General features: G+C 39.0%; 1 protein-coding gene across 3 annotated transcripts in view; it reads left to right on the forward strand.

The window, feature by feature from the left end:
* The first annotated feature begins 1372 nt into the window (after positions 1 to 1372).
* Positions 1373 to 15162, forward strand: part of NMD3 (NMD3 ribosome export adaptor) — a 31186-nt gene continuing 17396 nt past the window's right edge. Inside the window, exons 1-6 of one of the 3 annotated variants that reach the window (XM_054482359.2) lie at positions 1373 to 1534; positions 2110 to 2165; positions 5054 to 5188; positions 7374 to 7470; positions 13521 to 13601; positions 14851 to 14979. In XM_054482359.2, coding sequence (XP_054338334.1) covers positions 2122 to 2165; positions 5054 to 5188; positions 7374 to 7470; positions 13521 to 13601; positions 14851 to 14979 — 486 coding nt within the window. In that variant the 5' untranslated portion in view covers positions 1373 to 1534; positions 2110 to 2121. Of the gene's footprint in view, positions 1849 to 2109; positions 2166 to 5053; positions 5189 to 7373; positions 7471 to 13520; positions 13602 to 14850; positions 14980 to 15162 lie in introns of all 3 variants that reach the window. The other 2 variants (XM_054482360.2, XM_054482358.2) reach the window with 2 other exon arrangements.

The raw sequence follows: 15162 nt of genomic DNA on the forward strand, positions 1-15162 counted from the left end.
TGGACAGGATAATGGCTCTGCAAAGATGTCCTATTCCCTGAAATCTGTGAATATATTACCTAACACAGCAAATGAACTTTACAGATGTGATTAAATTTCTTGAGATGGAGAGATTATTCTGGATTATTTGGTTGGGCCCAATGAAATCACAAGTGTCCTTGTAAGATGGGTGGAGGGGGGTGAGAAAAGGAGACCCTGACTGCAAAATGATGTGGGACCACAAGCCAAGGAATGTGGGCAGCGTGTAAAAGTTGGAAAGGGCCAGGGAATGGATTTTCTCCTAGAGCCTCCACAGTCAGCCCTCACCATCTATTTAGACCTGTAGCTTCCTGAACTGGAAGAGAACAAATTTGTGTTTTTTAAGCCAACTAAATCGGTGATAATTTGTTAGAGCAGCACTAGGAAACGAATTCAGGCTTAATCTTTAGTGCCGAGTCCCGGGTAGAAGCAAAGGAAGACTATTTTCTGTGAGGACCTGCCAGTTGGTCTTCATGGCTTGCGAGTACGTGTGCTTGGGAGTAGGACAGGATATGTGGAGATCAGATCCTGAAAGGTCTTCTTTCCATGCAAAGAAACTGGAAATAATGCTGAAGGTAATCAGAGGCCACTGAAGGATTAAAAGCAGGGGAGTGTGACAAAATCAGAACTGCATTTCAGAAGGATGAATTAAAGTCTACAAGTAGAGACAGCAGACGAGAGGTTACTTAAGTATTCTGGGCAAGAAATGATGAGAGGCTGTCTATGATCATCCTCTACAAAACGCCTTTGCTTATTCCTTGAAATTTGGGATGAGAAGATTTAGAAAAAAAAAATGGTTGTACTCTTCAAATATTTGAAAGGCTGTCATGAGACAGATTAGACACGGTCTGTGAGGCTCCAAGTTTGAGGGATAAATCAGTCATAAGAAGATATTAAGTGCACTATCCGGAAGCACATAATTAATAATTTGTCTAAAAATCGCATAGACTTCTTCACAGATAATTATGCTTTACATTTCATTCTTTCAACAAATAATCATTTGAGCAGTTAGCATGTAGCAGGCATCAGGCCTGTATATGATGGTGAACCAAACAGACAAAGGCACCTCCCTGGATGGAGTTTCTTTGCGTAAGGTATTGTTTACAAATAACTTTTATATAAAATAATCATTTAATCAAGAAGCAAGCTCACAGTTGGGATAGCTGAAAAGAGACTAATATACGGGCGAGGTTGGTATGGAGTGAACCCTGGCTTGGGAAGATCGAGACGATAACTGAAAAGCAGTCACTGACGGCAAATGAGCCCCTAGGACTTCTCTCCGCCGGCTTTCCCAGCCGCCAGGCCGCTCCCATAACCCTTCCGCCCGTCGGTGCCGCCCCTTTCCTCGCCCCCACCCCACCCCTTTCAACACGTCACTCAGGCCGCGGGATTTCGAGCATTTCTCTCGCGAGATCTTCTCTGTGGCGGAGACAGCCAGGTTGGCAGCTGACAGGACGGCCGGGGCCTATTTTGTTGCGGGTTTTGAGCAAATCCAGGCCTGGTCTGGAGGCGCGAAGTAGGTTCCGGGGTCCGAGACCTGGGCTGCCGGCCGCGGGCCCCTGAGTAGGGGGTGGGGCGGGATCACCGGGCTTGGGCCGTGCTCAGTGTGCGTGAGCGCCGCGTGCCCGGAACCCGTGTGCGGTCGCGCCCCGGGGTTGGGGGTCGGCGTGGGTGGCCCTCGGGCGCCGGGACGCCGTCCGGGGATTCCTGCGGCGTGGGTTTGAGGCGCGGTGATCCGGTGCGGTCCCTGGGCTGGTGGAGAGCGGGAGGGCCCGGGCGTCCGCAATCCCGAGCTGACCTCGCCCTGGGTCGTCCAGGGTTGGAGCCCAGGTGAGATGGAGGTCAGCGGCAGAGCTGGGTGGCCCGAGGGTCTTGCAGCTGGGAAGCTCAGGAAATCCCATGGTCCTCATCTTTCTTTTTAACGAACTTACCCAGTGGAGTTGGGTTTCCTTCTTTCCTGCTTTTTCGAAGTTCTGTGAATATGTTAATTATTCAGAGAGACTGCAGGAAGACGTAAAAAGAGGAGACCAGGTAAAGTGATTTAAATCCCAACATTCTCTTTTTTTTTTTTTTAAAAAAAAAAAACTTAAGGCATACAGAACGATGGAGTATATGACAGAATCCACCGACCGCAGCCCTGGACACATGTGAGTGCGACACTTCTTCCTTCCCCCTTAAATGTGAAAATCTTCATTGAGCCTGGGAAACTCACTATGGGGAACACTTGAGGGTGGGTGGGAAGGAGCGTTTATTGTCATAAATGGGAAATAATAAAAGTCTTATTTCAGTAGAAAATCGAATTAGTTTCTGGTTATAAAGCTTGTTCTAGTAAATATAAGCTCTAAGAGGGTTAAAATATTTACCATACATCCTTTTAGATCGGCACTGTCCAGTATGTAGCCATTAGCTACGTGTGGCTATTTAAATTTACTTTTTACTTATTTTTATTTTTTATTTTTTTGAGACGGAATCTCGCTCTGTTGCCCAGGCTGGAGTGCAGTAGTGTGATCTCGGCTCACTGCAGCGTCCACCTCCCGGGTTCAAGCAGTTTCCTGCCTCAGCCTCCCGAGTATCTGGGATGACTTACTGATTTTTATTGGATATTATAATGTAGTAATTTTTAAATTTTGAACATCTTAAAACTTAATTATCAATTTTTAATTTCTTGCATTTAAGTTCAAATTAACTTTTTTTTTTTTTTTTTTGCTGTTAAATAGGTTTAATGATACAGTGCTCTTCAAAGAGATGACTACAGAGACTTTTAAACGATAATCCTGGAATCATTGAGCACAGACCAATTAGCTAAATCTAAAATAAATTGGCTTCTTACCACAACTACCGTGTAAACATTGTAGTCCTTCTGTCTAGAATGACCCTAATCTCACAGGAAAACAGTAACTATGGAGAAACTAGTTTTGTGGCCAAAAGTAAAAACCAAAGGAAAAATAGGAATTCAGTGGTTAGTGAAAGCAGGAAATTTGGCCCCCTTCCCTGTGATGCTTTACTCTTCCCTTGTCCCTCAGTTAGCTCAGTGGGTTTGAATAAGCCATCTGAAAATGTCTTTGGAGCTCAGCATAGTGCTGATCTTCCTTGTTCTATCAGTAGCTTTTAACAGTTGTCTAAGGGCTCAAAGCCCTTCACAGAACCCTTTCTTGGAATGGGTTGTTTGACCATTATACTTCCCTGCCAGACAACCAGCACTTCTGGAAGAGCCTGGTTAGCTCTGTCTGGAACTGCTTGCTTTCCAGGTGGTACCGCTGGCTCCACTCTGTCAACATAAACCCCAAGCAGTTTAAGTTGGAAGTTTCCTAAATTAATTTAAACGGAATAAAATTAAATACTTGGTTGCTTGTTTGTACTAGCCATGTTGCCACATGTGGCTAGTGGCTACCATTGGACATGGAAGATTATTGAACTTTTATTTTGGACAATGTTGTTCTACATTAGGGGTTCTCAGACTTTTTCTGCCCCCAGTACATCTCGAATTATGATAGTTCCGTCATTTATACTGAGTCTCTAGATGTTGATAGACTTCCTATACTGTTAAAAAAAAAATTCTGCTATGGGTAAATGTTTATATTTTAGGAGTCCTTTTGCTTTTTTTTTTTAATTGGCCTTGGAGTATATTGGTGTCTGATTCTGTTAGAAATGATTTACATATTAGTTTCTATTGGTGTAGTCCAGAGATATACTTGAAGAAATGTTCATTAGAGATAAGTAGACAGCTGTAGTCTTTTAATGTAGTGACACCATACTGTTCACCTAAGCCATGGTCCTCTGTATGCCCTGAATAAATAGATTTTTGAAGGCTTAGTATTTAGAGGTGAGGTGGTTGAATTAAAAGGAGACAAACTGATCTTACATATTCTTGATACAGGATTTTCTTTTTGGTTTTTGCTATTGACACACTATTGCCTTGTTAATTGATTCTTTCTTGGTTTTCCAATTTTCAACAAGGGATAATGAATAACAGTGCTTCTCAAATTTTTCCCAAGTTTGCTATTACACTTGTGGTTGGGAAGTTTATCTGTTTATTTGTAAAAGTTAATGTGAATGTTTGTGTCTGCATAGAAAATGTTTGGAAGGATAGATACAAATTGTTAATAAATGTTATCTTTATGGATAGTGTTGGTTGGGTGTGGTAAAGAGCACGTTAACATTTTTTATTATATTTCAGTATCTAAAATTGAAATTAGTGCAAGATTTGTATTCTTCATCAATATACCTCCATTTGTTTTAATGCGACAACATAGTTTCATTTGCTTTTAATAAAAACGACTTGTTTAGACCCATACTGGCTATTTAAATGTAAATTTGAATTAAAAAAAATAATAAAATTGAGTTTCTCAATTGTACTAGTCACTTTTCATGGCCCAGTTGCCACATGTGGCTAGTGGCTACCTTGTTGTACAGACCAGAATAGAACATTTCTATCGTGGCATGAAGTTCTGTTGGACAGTACTGACCTTCTAGAACCTTTAGGACATTGGCCTTATATTGAGGATTTTTAGAGTTATAGCCATTTTTGGTGTTTTTGCCCCTGTATTACAGGGTTATTCTTTATCTACTGCATCTTTGAAGATTGCTTTGTTTCTTTTTTTTGTTTCTTTTTTTTGAGACATTGTCTTGGTCTGTCACCCAGGCTGTAGTGCAGTGGCGTGATCTGGCTCACTGCAACTTCCACCTCCTGGGTTTGATACGCATGCCTCAGCCTCCCAAGTAGCTGGGATTACAGGCGTGCGCCACCATGCCTGGCTAATTTTTGTATTTTTAGTAGAGATGGGGTTTCACCATGTTGGCCAGGCTGGTCTTGAACTCCTTATCTCAGGTGATCTACGCACCTCAGCCTCCCAAAGTGCTGGAATTACAGGTGTGAGCCACTGGCTGGCCCAGGTTGCTTTGTTTCTGTTATTTTTTTGAAAAGGGCAAAGATGCTGTGGCCTAACTTGAAGGCTTTTGTTTGTTTGGCCTCTAAAAAAAAATTTAGTGTATTTTAAAAATCTAATTTGAAAAATTTATCCTTTATTTCTTAAAGCTTGTGCTGTGAGTGTGGTGTTCCGATAAGTCCAAATCCTGCCAATATTTGTGTGGCCTGTTTGCGAAGTAAAGTGGACATCAGCCAAGGTATTCCGAAACAAGTCTCGATTTCGTTCTGCAAACAATGTCAAAGGTACAGTGCGGTACAATTTTGCTCTTTTTAAAGTTGGAATTTACATTTAGAGGTCCACCGAGATATGCTGAGATTACACGAAGGTATATGGAGTAAAGTGCGTACAATTAAGGTTTAAATTTTCTGTTGGTGTCGCCAAAGATTTTAGAATTTGCAATTTTATAATGTACTTTTCTAGTGTATCCTTCTAATCTGGTAAAGATAGTGTAAATGTATTTGAATCTGTTCTTCTGTTAAAGGATCTAATAGATTTGATGTATATAGTTAATAGATAGGAGTTGATGTTTGTAAGGGTGAGAGCAGGTTATTGAGGACATATTCTTGTTATTATGAGGTTTTTTTTTCTTTAGTTATTAGAAGCCATGTATGATAAAAAGCACCTTATGTTTGGAGTAATTTAGTAATATGTTTTAAAAACTCATAACGTTCACGTGTAATTAAAATAACTTGTTGGTGGAAAAGAAGCTCAATAAATCATATCTGGAATGGTCTGAAATAAAGATTGGATTTGAAGGCAGAAGACTTCTTCTGAATGTTAATGTTTCATTCCTCTTGATTTTCTTTGTCGGCATAAACAACTTACATCTATTAGGCCATTGAGTAACACAAAACTGCCTAATGAGTGTAAAAGTGTATGCCTGTGATTTCCAAAATGGATTAAGACCCTAATTTTTTGAGTGTGTATCTCTAGAGGGGTGGTTCATGGACTCCTTTGAGAATTTGAAAACTGTATCTCTTCCCCAAAATATTTACATACATGTATATATATGTGTGTGTATATATATATGTAAAAATATATATGTGTGTGTGTATATATACATATATACACACAAACACATGAAACTGTGTACTGTTTCAGGGAGTTTACAGTGTATAAGCTTAACAAGTGTGAGGCTTAATCTTTTATAAATATTTGCTATTAAAAGCCTGGTGGAGTTAGAAAAGTACTGATAAAGAACTACACAGACTTAGTTTGTCTTGGCTTCCTCACAAACTAGCTGTTTGAAACCCTTAGCCGTTTATCATGTCTGGGCCTCAATTTCCTCATCAGAATGAAAGGTTTCATTAGGTGATATGTGAAGCCCTTTCTAACTCTAAAAGTTTACTTATAGGCCAGGCTTGGTGGCTCATGCCTGTAATCCAAGCACTTGAGGAGGCTGAGGCGGGTGGCTCACTTGAGGTCAGGAGTTCGAGACCAGACTGGCCAACATGGTGAAACCCTATCGCTACTAAAAATACAAAAATTAGCCGGGCGTGGTGGGGCATGCATGTAATCCTAGCTACTGGGGAGGTAGGAGAATCGCTTGAACCCGAGAGGCAGAGGTTGCAGTGAGCCGAGATCATACACTGCACACCATCCTGGGGGACAGAGTGAGACTCTGTCTCAAAAAAAAAAAGAAAAAAAAAACAATAAATAAATATGTACTTATAAACAAAGGGAGACCTGTGTAATGTTTTTGATTGAACCTTGAAAAGTGAAAATCAAAACTTTCTGTTATTTAACAAGTATGGCAAAAAGACATTCACATAACACGTTTGGAAGTATTTTATATTTAGGAAGCATTTACTGAACACCTACTATAAGATGTATGTGGCATAGTGCTAAGTCCTGGGTAGGCGGGACTAAAAACCTTAAAGCACATACGTAAGAGATTTAAGTTTTGTTTTAGTCTGATTTTACCTAAGATTTTAAATGTTGTTTTACAATTTACAATTTGAAAAGGACTTGAAATGTAGATGAATAGACTGAACTATTGTTGATTTTTAGTGTTGTGAGGTACTAATGTACCTTTTTTTTGTGAAAAATAAGCAGTTCTCAGGCATTTTAGAAGTACATAATAAACCATTTTAATGCCATTTTGAGATGATTCTCACCTGTTTTTCAGAGCATAGCTTCAAGAGACTCTTGGACATTTTAGTGGTGATTTGGTGATTGAGTAATAAGATCACTTTAGTAGGTTATTTCAGATTGGCTTTCTCAGTCAGAATTTTACCTTTTTAATTAAAGCTACTAGTCTAGTTGAAAGTTTTGGAACCATTAAAATATGTTTGAGTTAAATGCTTCATATCATTCTTGGGTTTTATTCTGCCTGGTTAATAATTTGGGTTATATCTGTATATTCAGATGGAAATTTCTGTGTTTCCTGAGAGATGTTGGATTTCAGTATGTTATCTTCTCTTTTAGGTATTTTCAACCACCAGGAACTTGGATACAGTGTGCTTTAGAATCCAGGGAACTTCTTGCTTTGTGCTTGAAAAAAATCAAAGCCCCTCTGAGTAAGGTAAGTTAAACAGCTAAAATCAGTATTTATAGGTATGTTTTCATTAAAGGTCTCATTTTCAGAAAATTCTTGTGAGTGGGTTTTTCAAAAGGAATTTTTTTTTTTTTGAGGTGGGGTCTCGAACTGTCACCTGGGCTGGAGTACAATGGCGTGATCTCGGCTCACTGCAACCTTCACCTCCCGGGTTCACACGATTCTCCTGCCTCAGCCTCCTGAGTAGCTGGGATTACAGGCGCACACCACCACATCTGGCAAATTTTTTGTATTTTTAGTAGAGACAGGGTTTCACTATGTTGGGCAGACTGGTCTCGAACTCCTGACCTCGTGATCTGCCTGCCTCGGCCTCCCAAAGTGCTGGGATTACAGGCGTGAGCCACCATGCTGGCCTCGAAAGTAACTATTAAATGTTACTATTGTTGCCAGTAGCACCCCACTACAAACACTTTTTAAAGTTATATATATTCTTTTTATGAAAAGTAAAAATATCTTTTTGCTTTAAAAAGACAGAATTTAATTTTTTTGGTCTGTGATTTATCGAGAACCTCGTATAATTTTTTAACGGAAATTTTTATGTAAAACCATCACTAAATATAATTGAGATTATAATATTAGGGCTATGTTATTTGGTTTCTTTTTATTGTCATTATTGATCTGGAAATAAAATACTTGTGCCTGTCACTGAAAGTCAGTGCATAAATGTATTAAAAAAAAACAGAGTTTGTTTAAAGTACAGTTTATTTCCTGATATAAAATTGAAAGTGATTGACACTTTGAGTTTTCTTTATGTTAAGCTTTATGACTCACTTCTACCATGTTTTTAATTGAAATTGACTCTTTCAGATTGAAGACTTTTCTGATTCTCCTTTAAGCTCTAATAAAATTTCATGTAATAGTTCTTTGAAATTTCTGCCTTTATTTTCCTACTAGGTCCCAGCCAACCCCACAAATTTCTAATGGTCACTTGTTGGCCCTCCTGGCATAAAACTTTGTCTTTTTCCCTTCATATTTTAAAAAACCTTTTTGGTTTTTTCACTCCCTTCTGTTCTTGGTGATTTTTACTTTATCTTCCGATCTTTCTAATGAATTGTTTTTTTCCAGTAGTAATGTTTTTAAGTTCCAGAGTCTTTCATGTTCTTGATGCACTTTAAGTTTTTCTGAAGATTTTGATAATAGGACTTTTTTGTTTGTTTCCTTCTGTTCCCTCATTTGTCTCTGTTTTTTTTTATGAAGTCACTTTTTGTGTATCTTGGTTTTTTGCTTTTATACTTGGGGTTTTTGTCAAATGTCTAGTGAGTCTTAACAGTTCATTAATTAATTCATCAGATGTTTATTAAATACCAACTCTGTGCCAAACTGCTTTTGGTGTTGGGGATATGGCAGTGAATAAGACAATCCCTGTCTTAGAAAGCGTGTCTTCTAATTGCACACTAACATGCCAGTGTGGAGCAGCATGTTAGTATGCAATGATCAAAATAGGTAGATATATTACATGGTATATTAAAAGGTATATTCTGTGGAGAAAGGAGCTAGGAAGAGGATAAGAACTGTTCATGGAAGAGTTGAAATTTAAAGTAAGGGTGTTCAGGGGAGGTCTCACTGATAGGGTGACATTTGAGTAAACATTAAAGATGGTAAGGGAGGAAGCTGTGCAGAAATCTGGAAGAAGAGCATTAGGGGTAAAGAAAACAAATGTAGAGACCAAAAGCAAGAGCATACTTGTGTGAATAGAACGGAGTGGTGAGGGGAAAAGTAGTTGGGGATAGAGTTCAGAAAAGTCATGGAAGGCCACAGTATGTCTGGCCTTGTAGGCCCTTATAGGGGCTGTTTCTTACTCTGAGTGTAAGGAGTATAGAGGGTGAAGAGCAGAGTAGTGAGATGACATGACTTATTAGTATCCCTCTGGCTGCTGTCTTTAGAATGGACGTAAGGGAGGTAAAGGTGTAAGTGTTTGTAATAATCATGAGAAATGGTTTTGGATCAGCAATGGAGGTGGTAAGAAGTGGACAGATTTTGGATCTATTTTTAAGGTAGTAACATTTACTGATGTAGCTGGATGTGTTTTTGTAAGAGACAGAAGGGTTAAGGATACCTTCCATTGTTCATGACCTGAGCAGCCAAGTCACTGGGTAGGGGACATCAGAGTTCATCTGTAACTGGTATTTAGATGTCTACTAGACACTTAAGTAGAAATACTGAGTAGGCAGGTTGATAAATAAGCCAGTGAGTGGTCCAGTCTAGAGATAATGAATTTAGGTTATAGACAGTATTTAAGGTCATGAATTGGATTAGATTACTTCAGGAGTTTACATAGAGAAGGAAAGAAACTGGAGGACTGAATCCTGGAATCATTCCTTTAATGGGTAATGAGGAAGAAATAATTGGGTAATGAGGAGGAATCAGCAAAGGAGACTGAAAGGAGCTGCTAGGAGGTAGGAGGAAAATAGGGTGAGTGTGTTGTCCTGGGAGAAAAGGGAAGTGTTTTAAGAAGAAAGGAGCGAGTAGCTATGTGATTTGCAGTTGATGAGTCGAGTATTGAGTTCTGTAGATTTAGTTATGTGGACGACCTTAATAACATGGGCAATTTCTATTTAGTGGTGGTGGTAAAGATGTCATTTAAATAGAAATGAAAATGGGAGAAGGAAGATAGACAATTCTTTTGAGATTTGCTGTAAATGAAAACAAAGAAATGGGGCAGTGGTTGAAGGGGAAGTTTGGGAAGGGACACGTGTCTTTATTTTATTTTATTTTTTGGAGATAAGGTCTTGCTTTATTGCTCAGGCTAGAGTGCAGTGGCGCTGTCATGGCTCACTGCAGCCTCAGACTCCTGGGCTCAGGTGATCTTTCTGCCTCAGCCTCCCAAGTAGTTGGTACTACAAACATGCACCACCACACCTGGCTGATTTTTATTTTTACTAGGGATGAGATCTCTCTCTTTCTGTCTCTTTTTGGCCCTGTAGAGCAGAGATCTCACCATGTTGCCCAGACTGGTCTTGAACTCCTGAGCTCAAGCGATCCTCCTGCCTCAGCCTCCCAAAGTGTTGGGATTACAAGCATGAGCCACTGTGCTTGGCCAGGACACATTTCTTAAGATGGTATATATAACTGTATTTATAAGCTCTCTGGGAGTGTTAGAGTACGGAGGGAAATTTTTGTGAAATTGCAGGGAGAAGAATAATTGGCTGGGGGGTGGCCTCAAAAAGTGGAAAAGAGATATAGCACATAGTGAAAGAATACATTTATTTGTTAATTCACTCCTTCATTCAACAAGTATTCAGCACTTACTCTTCACCAAGCACCATTTTGGGAGGCCATAATATTTCATGGAACAAAGTGAAGATCTCTGCTCTCTAGAGGGGCATTCTAGAGGTTGATCTTGATGGGAGTATGGACAGTTCATCTGTGATAACAGGAGGGAAGGTGTTGAGTGGGAGCTTCTGGGAATTCTCCTCTGGTTCCTTCTTTTTTACTGGAGAAAACAGAAGCGTGGGCAGTAGCTATGTGGGAAGAGCTGTTAGATGTTTGAGGAGAGAGCGGAAGATATGAAATAGTCCTCTAGAACAGTTGGAGAGGAAATGCACCAGGACAGTGTTGGATGGGTGCTGGGCAGTGCTGAGGGTTACTGTTACAAATTTAGACTAGTCACTGTTGTGTGCATCTATTTCTCTGGTTCTGTCAGCCACATAGTTAAGGCATAGAGCAGGCAGAGCACTGGATTTAACCAAATTTATAATTTAGCTTAGTGGCTAAGGTGAAATAAGAGGGGGAACAAGGAAATTGAGTGTGTACATGAGAATAATTTTGATTATTGATTTTGAAGCTAGTGAGGAGGAATGAGGAATAAAGTTGGTAGGATGAATGGATTGTCCATTATATTAGCTTGAAAGATTTTTGGTGCCCAGGAACTAGAGGAAATAAGCTGGAAAGATGGGAGGTGGTAGTCAGGGAGTAGGATGTTTGGAATTGATAGTTTGGAGGGTTTGCAGTTACTGGTAATAAAAGCATATGGGTGACTGAGATAGGAAGGTGGATAATATTTTGGGAGAAGAAGAACTCAAAGAATGGAGAGAGAGGTCAGGGTATTGTGGGGATCACCTGTGTGGATATTGAAATCACTAGGTATTAATATTGTTGGAAAGTGTGATGGTGAGCCAGAAGCTAAAATCTTTTGAGAAATGAAAACAAGTGATACAAAGATGAATAGATTACTATAACAAAGAGAGTTGCGGGTGGTAGAGTCTAATGACTTTAGACTCACAGCTGGGTATATTTGAGGAGGAGACAAGGAGAATGGTCTGTGATTAGCAATGAAGAGCAAGGAGGATACCTGTCTGGTGCCTGGTCCAATGATAGGAAGAAAATGAGAGAAATAGCAGTCATCACTTAATATAGCTGCAGGGGAGAGGGAGAATCAGGAGATCTAGAAGGTGAAGGGAATGTTCAGCAAAGTTGAGGATTTAGGAGATTTCATTGTTAATGAATGTTGAGCTCCGGAGGGCACAGTAGAAGGGTTTTAGGATTCGGGGAGGAGTGTTAGATGGGGACAGAATAGGGAATATGCATAACCATATGGAAATTGCAGTATGGGAGATGAGGGGTGACTGAGGTGTCTGGGACTATGGTAAAGAAGGAAAGGGACTAATAAGGTTGATGAGTCGTGGTTGTCTGAGGACACATGGTGTAGTGGTTGTGTTGGGGAATGCCGAGCAGGATGTCAAGGAGACTCTCCATTCCTGCAGGTGGAGGTTGGAGCTTGAGGGGAAGATCAGTCTTATTCAGTGCCTTTGGGGCTTATTTTTATTTATTTATTTATTTATTTTTTGCCGCTGCAGATGGAGATTGAAGGAATAGGAATCTGCCTATATCACCCTGTGTACCTGGCGTCACTTGTTAACTACTAGGCTTTGCTTTAGGGAGGCCAGTTGCATGAGGAGGGTTTTACTCTGGTGTGTTGAATCTTTGCATCTACACTAAAAGTGTCTAGTCTACTTTTTACCAGACAGTACTTGATAAAAGTATAATCTGCTGCTGATACCTCTCAAATCTGTTAACTACAGCCCAAATTTTTTCATTGATCTCCAGACCCATTGTATCTTACTGTTCACTGAAAAGTCCTCTTGGGTATCTTACAGATACTGTCTTAAACTGAAATGTCTGAAATCAAATGTAACATCTTTTTCTCATTATATCCGTTGTTTGTTTGTGTCACAAAAATTGTACTACCTAGTTGTCTAAGCAGATACTTGAGCATCATTCTAGAGTCTGTTCTCTTCCTCTTTTCCATATCCAGTTACCATTAAATCTTACAGATTTTTTTTCTACATCACTTGGACTGTGCAGATAAATCTTACAGATTTTTATCTCCTAACTAGCCCTTGCATCTGCTTTTGTTATTTCCAGTGCCTCTCAGTTCAGATTATCTACAATCTCTGCCCAGATTATTACAGCAGCCTCCATTCTTGTTCTCCCACCCACCCCTTCTCCCCAAACACCCATTCTGGCCATTCTTGAGTTATATTCAGATCTTCACATATAGCAAACTGTTTTTGGTCTATGCAGATGCTGCAGATTTAGTAGTGAGTTATAGTTGTGGATTTAGTATTCAGTGCGTGAAACTTCTCTAATGAATGTCACTTCTTAAAAAAAAAGTCACAGAATATAGAGAGAATAATATAAGTGGAAACTTTTGTTCATGGGGTTACTAATAGATAATGAGGTCACCAGGTCTTTGCTTTCCTCCAAAAAATATAATTTCCTTTTAAAGGACAATGTACTTTTTTTTTTAAGGGAAAAGAATTTTTTTCCTATGCAAATACTTTAATTTTTGCTTAAATTATATCAGTTGCATTAATATAATCATTGGGTTGTCCTTTGATTTGCTGCTATTGTTACATAACTGATGATTAATCTTTTTGTGATGATTGTGTGTAGTATGCTGATCACAGATTCCTTAAGCATCTTATGAAATCTGCTTATTGATGATTTGTTCTTTCATGTTTTTTTTTCTCCTTTGGTGAGAACTTATGTTTCTTTTTGTTTGTGTTTTATTGAAGGTACGGCTTGTAGATGCAGGCTTTGTTTGGACTGAGCCTCATTCTAAGAGACTTAAAGTTAAACTGACTGTTCAGAAAGAGGTAAGCAGTACATAATTTTCTCAGCATGGTTAAAGTGCAGGTAGTGAAAATGAGGACCTAGTGATAAGTTATTCTTGAGCAGCTTAAAAGAAAAAGAGTACACTCAATTTTAGCTGTTTGTTTTCTTTTGAGCATCTGTACAAATAATTAGATCGCTAGTAAGAGTAGTCATTGCTTCTGATTAGCAGACTTACTGATCTTTTCCAGAGTTATTTTTATTAGGAAAGGACTGAAGTGAAAACATGGGCTAAGGTACTGATTCTCAAACTTGGCTGATCATTGTAATGACTCATCGTAACTGAAGCAAAAATTCTCTGTATGTGAGGCCTGGGAATCTATATGTAGGTTGAGTATCCCTTATCTGAAATGCTTGGGACAAGAAGTGTTTCAGATTTTGGATTTTTTGGAGTTTGGAATTTTCATTATACTTAACTGGTTGAACATCCCTAATTCAAATACAAAATGTTCCAGTGAACATTTTCTTTGAGTGTCATTTAGAAACTCAAGAAGTTTCAGATTTTGAAGCTGAAATTTCAGATTCTGGGTTTTTGGATTTGGAATGTTCAATCTGTATTTAAAAAGCCTCCCATGTGATTTCTGATCAGCTATGTTTGGGAACCATTAAGGAATTTTTTTTTTTTTGAGAAGTTTTCCTTCTTTTTCTCTTCTGAGGATAATTTTTCTATATAAACATCTATAGGCTGGGCATGGTGGCTCACACCTGTGATCCCAGCACTTTGGGAGGCCAAGGTAGGCAGATCACTTGAGCCCAGGAGTTTGAGACCCCATCTCTACTGAAAATACAAAAGTTAGCTGGGCGTGGTGGTGTGTGCTACTTGGGAGGCTAAGGTGGAGAATCACTTGAGCCCAGCTCGGAAGTTGCAGTGCACCGAGATCGTGCCCCTGCACTCCAGGCTGGGCAACAGGCAGAGTGAGACCCTGTCTCAAAAAAAATTATATGTATATATATGTGTGTGTAAAATATACACTGAATATTCTCACAACCACTTCAGCTAAAGGAAAATTTGAAATGCTAATCTAATAAATCTTAGGAATTAAATCTGTATACCATTCTTGAAATAGTGTAACTTGTTTTTATGACTTTAAATTTGAGGACATTTGATTGATGTCCTCAAAGCATTAATGCAAAAAGTTTTAAGTTAAATATTAAAGGTTCTTCTTTTAAAGAAAATACTTGTTATTAAACAAAACCAAAAGAATGAAGGAGTGTAATTGTTTTCTTTATCAGGTGATGAATGGTGCTATCCTTCAACAAGTGTTTGTGGTAGATTATGTTGTTCAGTCCCAAATGTGTGGAGATTGCCATAGAGTAGAAGCTAAGGATTTCTGGAAGGCTGTGATTCAAGTGAGGCAAAAGGTAATGAGAGAAGATGATGAGTGAGTCCTACATCTTATATTTCATCTTTGTTAATTATAAGACATCTGGTAAAACCTCTTTTCCTTCTTTCTAAATCCTATGGGTACCAGGGATAGTCTGGGTCCCTGAAGCATTCACCTTTGGAAATAGATCATTATTACATTTTAGATAATCTTTAAAGAT

The sequence above is a fragment of the Pongo pygmaeus genome, chromosome 2 (assembly GCF_028885625.2).
Source record: "Pongo pygmaeus isolate AG05252 chromosome 2, NHGRI_mPonPyg2-v2.0_pri, whole genome shotgun sequence".
NCBI classification, from domain to species: domain Eukaryota; kingdom Metazoa; phylum Chordata; class Mammalia; order Primates; family Hominidae; genus Pongo; species Pongo pygmaeus.